Genomic DNA, 6,592 nt, shown 5'->3' with positions numbered 1-6,592 from the left:
AAACAGATGAACACCTATAATGCATGCCCACGTGTAATAAAAAGGATTAACCGCCTAAGGGCAGAAGCTGGGAATTACCAATTTCTAGAGCTTAAATGCACCTGTCAATCCGACCTCACCATTGCTCATTTGACTTTGGAGTGTGATTTGAACTCATGCCACTTTCAACCCCTGACTCAGTTTATAAACTCAAATAGTAATATTCTGCCAAATACCTCAAAGGAAAAATTAAGCTATCTTAAGTTTTAATAAAGACCTTGGGTGGCAAGGTCCCAAACTTATCGCTGGACTTATGCACACGCACCCACTTGGTCCCTGGATATGAAGAGACGTTGCTGCGGCTGACGCCATTGCTTCTCATACAGCTACTATATATTTTTATCAGAACTTTTAAAAATACCATTTTATATCCAAGTATCTCTTAACACCATTTTTAATTAGATGAGCGAGAGTGTGCGGGGGGCGGGAGGGTGGTGAACCACTGTACATAAAGGGAAAGTTTGTGTGCGTGCCTGTGTGTGTTCTTAATCTAAGACAAATGTCGCCAATGTTTTTACAGAGTGACGTTAAATAAACGATTTTATCATCATCGACAAGTATGGGACTCGACATGATATGATCAGGAATGGCATTATGGCCCCTGAATCATGTTCGTGCTGTTCCCATTCCACGAGTCTGGAAGGGACCTAAGCTTGACGGGTCCATGGTTCGAAGCCGGCGTACAGTGCGCCACTCAAGCCGGGTATTCGGCTCTACTTGCTACCCGGCGAAGCGGCAGATACACCCCGGACAAAATCTGGTCGATGAGATATTTCAATACCTGCTCTCAGCGCGCAGCGCAAACCGATTTTGGTTTTTTTTTTCGGGATCTTTTGTTTTCTGTATGCGGTCAGTAGGTGTTACAGAAAGAGTTATATTGATTTGTCTTTTTCTCCGCCTGTCTCTTTGTCCACTCAATCAACTTATTTTAACCACACTTGTTAGCAGTGCCTTCTCAGTTGGTGGCAGTGAGAATGGTAAGGACGGGGGTGTTTTTCCTACCTCGGAGGAATTTCTTGTTTTTTTTAAAAAAAAGCCTGATAAGCAGAACATTTAATAACGACTGAAATGAAAATCTTGTCTTAGTGGCAAAAACGGTACCTCGAGATCGTACCTCTACCTCAGTACTTTCCTACTCCCCTCTTCCTTGATTTTGTTTCTTCCGGTATCGACTAACACAATTATAACATTTCGAATTATGAAATTATACCTTCAGACCTACCAGGTGTAGGCTACGACTAGCAACATTAATTTTCATCTCAGGACATGTTTACAGCTAGTTTAACAAAGACAAAAACAAAAACACGGTTGTTAATGTTTTTTTGGTTTTCTTTTCTTCTTCTTTTTACATTTAGTCAAGTTTTGACTAAATGTTTTAACATAGACGGGGAATCGAGACGAGGGTCGTCATGTATGTATGTGTATGTATATAATGTGTGTGTGTGTGTGTGTGTGTGTGTGTGTGTGTGTCAGTGTGTGGGTGTGTGTGTGTACATCGATTCAGAGAAAACTACTGGACCGATCTTCATGAAATTTTACATGAGAGTTCCTGGGAATGATATCCCCGGACGTTTTTTTCTTTTTTTCGATAAATGTCTTTGATGACGTCATATCCGGCTTTTTGTAAAAGTTGAGGCGGCACTGTCACACCCTCATTTTTCAATCAAATTGATTGAAATTTTGGCCAACCAATCTTCGACAAAGGCCGGACTTCGGTATTGCATTTCAGCTTGGTGGCTTAAAAATTAATTAATGATTAAAAATTAATTAAAAATCTGAACATTGAAAAAAAAGCATGTTTTAACATAGAGGGGGAATCGAGACGAGGGTCGTGGTGTATGTGTGTGTGTGTGTTTGTGTGTGTGTGTGTGTGTGTGTGTGTGTCAGTGTGTGGGTGTGTGTGTGTAGAGCGATTTAGACTAAACTACGGGACCGATCTTTATGAAATTTTACATGAGAGTTCCTGGGAATGATATCCCCGGACTTTTTTTTATTTTTTTCGATAAATACCTTTGATGATGTCATATCCGGCTTTTTGTAAAAGTTGAGTCGGCACTGTCACACCCTCATTTTTCAATCAAATTGATTGAAAGTTTGGCCAAGCAATCTTCGACAAAGGCCGGACTTCGGTATTGCATTTCAGCTTGGTGGCTTAAAAATTAATTAATGACTTTGGTCATTAAAAATCTGAAAATTGTAAAAAAAATATTTTTGTTATAAAACGATCCAAATTTACGTTCATCTTATTCTTCATCATTTTCTGATTCCAAAAACATATAAATATGTTATTGTTGGACTAAAAACAAGCTCTGAAAATTAAAAATATAAAAATTATGATCAAAATTAAATTTTCGAAATCAATTTAAAAACACTTTCATCTTATTCCTTGTCGGTTCCTGATTCAAAAAACATATAGATATGATATGTTTGGATTAAAAACACGCTCAGAAAGTTAAAACGAAGAGAGGTACAGAAAAGCGTGCTATCCTTCTCAGCGCAACTACTACCCCGCTCTTCTTGTCAATTTCACTGCCTTTGCCACGAGCGGTGGACTTACGATGCTACGAGTATACGGTCTTGCTGAAAAATTGCATTGCGTTCAGTTTCATTCTGTGAGTTCGACAGCTTGACTAAATGTTGTATTTTCGCCTTACGCGACTTGTTTACATTTAGTGAAGTTTAGTAGAGGGGGGAATCGAGACGAGGGTCGTGGTGTCTGTGTGTGTGTGTGTAGAGCGATTCAGAGAAAACTACGGGACCGATCTTCATGAAACTTGACATGAGAGATCCTGAGTATGGTATCTCCAGACATTTTTTTCATTTTTTTGATAGATGTCTTTGATGACGTCATATCCGGCTTTTCGTGAAAGTTGAGGCGGAACTGTTACGCTCTCATTTTTCAACAAAATTGGTTGAAATTTGGTCAAGTAATCTTCGACAAAGCCCGGAATTTGGTATTGCATTTCAGATTGGAGGCTTAAAAATTAATTAATGAGTTTGCTCATTAAAGTTGTCATTAAAGTCGATTTTTTGCAAACATATTTAAAATTGATTGCATCGTATTCTTCATCACATTTTGAATCTAAAAATATATACATATGTCATGTTTACTCTTAAAATGTGATCACAATTAACGAAAATAGATTAATTAGTCTTACGATTAGAATTTAAGAAATCGATCCAAAAATGATTTCATCTTATTCTTTATCATTTCCTGATTCCAAAACATAGAGATATGATAGGTTGTTTTCTTCTTCTTCTTCTTCTGCGTTTGTGGGCTGAAACTCCCACGTACACTACGCGTTTTTTGCACGCGTGGAATTTTACGTGTATGACCGTTTTTACCCCGCCATTTAGGCAGCCATACGCCGCTTTCGGGGGAATAGGTTGTTTTCAAAACAAGCTCAGAAAGTTAACAAGAATACAGAAAAGCGCGCTTTCCTGCTTAGCACCTTACGCTACCGCGCTATTCTGGCATGTTAATTTCACTGCGTTTTGCACGTGGGAGGTGAGCAATTTCCTTCTCGCGGGGATTGACGAAGCTGTACTGTCTTGGTGAAAAAATACAGTGCATTCAGTTTCATTCCGTGAGTTCGACAGCTTGTCTAAATGCAGTAATTTCGCCTTACGCGACTTGGGTTTTTTTTTTAAAAAAAAAATTTTTTTGGGGGGGGGATAAATGCGTTTGACGAAGTCATATACATCATTGTATATGCAGGCTTGTCCATACCACAGTGCTCTGAGGGACACCACCTGGCCAGAGGAGACAGCGCTACAAAAGAAGCTATACGGCCCCAGAGAGGACTTGGAGAGGACAGCACGTTTCGCCCTGCAGTCCGGACTGACGATCTAACAGCGAACGACAAGAAGAAGAAGATATACATCATTTGGCTTTTTAGACAAGTGTGAGCGACTCCTTGTCTTTGTCTGTTATCCGAGTGAATCAAAATGAAACACTACCTGGGAGCTGGTGCACATGTTTTCCTGTTCGGGCAGCATACTTGCCCTTTGCTATAGGTTGCTGATGTTGCACACATGCACACGTGACTCCTACACCCACAGCCGTACATATAATCGCTTCGTGCCTGCACTCTGTATACTTGTTTGGCCTGTGAAACAGACAGGCAAGTTGCGTTATGATGATGAAGTCGAAACAATCTTGAAATAATGACGCAGAACGTCGTTTGCAGGAAAGAACTCGCCGTCGGGCTCTGTCTTTTCTTCGCGGAGAAGAAAATTCATAGAAAGAAAACCCAGACTGACTCTAACTACAGTCGCGGTACTAACACCACTAACAGTTGGTTTGCCTATCGCATGCCGAAGTTTTGCAAATTGTCTCATTATTAGTCACACATTTAGTGAAAGCGTCAGAATTGCCGATTTTTTGTTCACAATGGGAGAAAGGGGACGTCAACGACAACTAAACACTTTGAAAAATGGACGAAAATGTTGCAGTCGTTCGACAAAATTTGACGCAGCAAATAAGTCATAGCACCATATTTTCACTGTTGAATATTGTATCACTGTTTTACAGAAAAGAGTACTAAATAGCGATGAAACGAGTGGCGTTGACTCCCTTCGAGCCAAAACCTGTGTAGTACAGACTGTCATAATACGTATACGTGCAAGCTTTTCTTCGAGCAGCCAACTCAGTACAACTCAGTACATGGCGTCCGTTTTGTAAATGAGCGGGGCGTTGACGATGTCGTTGTTCTTGAAGAGAGCGTCGTAGAGCACAATGTACCTCTCCCCCAAGGTCTGCAGGGACAGGTGGAGCATGGCCAGCTTGGTCTCGTCGTGTTCCCTCACAGTCACCCGGTAGTCCTCGACCAGCGGGTACTTGCACGCCTTGGACATGTGCTTGGCTCGCACGCGATAGAAGTCCACGATCCCTTGCAGTCCGTCTCTGCACTCGACATGCAGAGGCTCCGCTGCCTTGTGGATGGCATCACGGGCCTCTGTCAGCACGGAGAACTCGTCCGTCGACCTGGGCACGAGCAGCGCAAGCCACGTGTGGATCTTGGAGGCGTGCAGGAGTCCCTCGGTGTAGTAAGGCTTGAGCGTCGCCATCACTTTGTGAAGGTTCGGGTCACACGTTTTGAGCGCGTCTTCGGCACCTGCGTTCTCTGCGGAGATGTTTTCGAGACCATGATGTCCGCCTGGAAGTTGCGGTTGCTGATGGGTCGTGGCTCTTGGAAGTTGCGGATGCTGATGGATGGTGACTCTTGTCTGGAAAGCCCCTGTCTGCTCTAAATGCTGCAACAGCTTTCTCAGTTCCACGACTTTTCCCGGGATGGTGACCCTGTACAGTGCATCCGCTTCCTCGACGAAACGCTGGATGTCCTTTATCATTTCATCGGCCAGCTTCCGGTGGCTCATTTTTGCGGACTGCTGGACACACTCTAGACACTGACCACTTCTGTTGATGATGATGCTTCTGCAATCACAGCACGGGAAACACACTATAACGGACAAATACACAAACAGCGAGAAATTTACAGTCAAGTGAACATTCCAGGTAGCTAGATGAATTATTTGTTTCTGTATTGATGTGTGCTCACTTAGGAGTTACGTAATTATGATTCTTTACATACTGCTTTCATCAAAACAAGATGCATGCAAAGGGGAAAAAAACACAATCAAATGTGAAAGTCTCGCCGGAACAATATCATCCGAACAAACTTACGTCACAGGACAGAGTCATATCCATGCCAGCATGGGCTGAAAACTTTATACAGAATAAGACTATACCATAAACATCAGCTCACCTCACCCTCTTGACAAAACGAGTTTCAATGGTAGACCAAAGCTGTCAGTCACATTCTGTTATCATGCGCCCAATCCGCCGTAGACTTCCCACGAAGACAATCGGCTTCTATTACACGGTACAGTTCCGCCGGCAAAATGTGAAGACAGAACAAAATGTGTATTTCAGTGGCTGCAGAAAGGCATGTCGTGGCTCGGTGAAAATAAGTAACTCGTGTGCAAGAATAGAGCGAGTGATGCATCGGCAGCATTCAACGAGGTTGTGGGTTTTTTCTATCGATCGGTAACCTTTGCCGTCTTTGCAAAGGCACCAGAAGTTGTGTAACAGCTTCATCTGCATCTTTGTTCGTCACCCCTTTATCCTTGTGTGTTCGTGTGTGTTTGTGCCTGTGCCACAGACCTCTTGTGTATAAGAAGTATGCGGGTGTGTGAGGCTGACAGAAAGATGGTGAGAATTTACGCACGGGTAAGGCCCCCCCCCCCCCCCCCCCAAAAAAAACAAAAGAGTCTGTTTACGGTATCCCGACCGACCCTATTTTTTTCGCGCGACCCTAGACTTTGTTTTGGCATTTACGGGAAAAATGAATAAATAAAAAAATTATATTTGGCAAAAAACTTAAAAATATGGTTTTTTGGAGAGAAAAAAATTTACAAAATATAAAAAGTCCCGACCTACCGACCCTATTTTTTTGCCTATGTTACCGTAAACAGACTTTTTTTTTTTGGGGGGGGGGGGGGGCCTAAGGGTGTTTGTGAGTGCCCGAATGCACAAAAAAAGAGGGAACCT

At 42.4% G+C, this 6,592-nt stretch overlaps 1 protein-coding gene across 1 annotated transcript; it reads right to left on the bottom strand.

Annotated features, from left to right (window-relative positions):
• Positions 1–3,737: 3,737 nt before the first annotated feature.
• On the bottom strand, positions 3,738–6,272 carry LOC138955869 (proteasome activator complex subunit 3-like). Its single transcript, XM_070327383.1, has 2 exons — positions 5,808–6,272; positions 3,738–5,476 (listed from the first exon to the last, which is right to left on the bottom strand). The coding sequence occupies exon 2, from the start codon at positions 5,416–5,418 to the stop codon at positions 4,699–4,701; it is 720 nt and encodes a 239-aa protein (XP_070183484.1). The 5' UTR covers positions 5,419–5,476; positions 5,808–6,272; the 3' UTR covers positions 3,738–4,698.
• Between the last annotated feature and the right edge of the window lie 320 nt (positions 6,273–6,592).

This window comes from Littorina saxatilis, linkage group LG2 (genome assembly GCF_037325665.1).
Source record: "Littorina saxatilis isolate snail1 linkage group LG2, US_GU_Lsax_2.0, whole genome shotgun sequence".
Taxonomy (NCBI): domain Eukaryota; kingdom Metazoa; phylum Mollusca; class Gastropoda; order Littorinimorpha; family Littorinidae; genus Littorina; species Littorina saxatilis.
Note: the sequence above shows the minus strand (reverse complement) of the source record. Positions and strands in the feature narration are given on the sequence as shown.

Bases quoted from the DNA above. Each gene is read 5' to 3' on its own strand.
- LOC138955869 (XM_070327383.1), bottom strand. From the start codon at position 5,418: ATGAGCCACCGGAAGCTGGCCGATGAAATGATAAAGGACATCCAGCGT.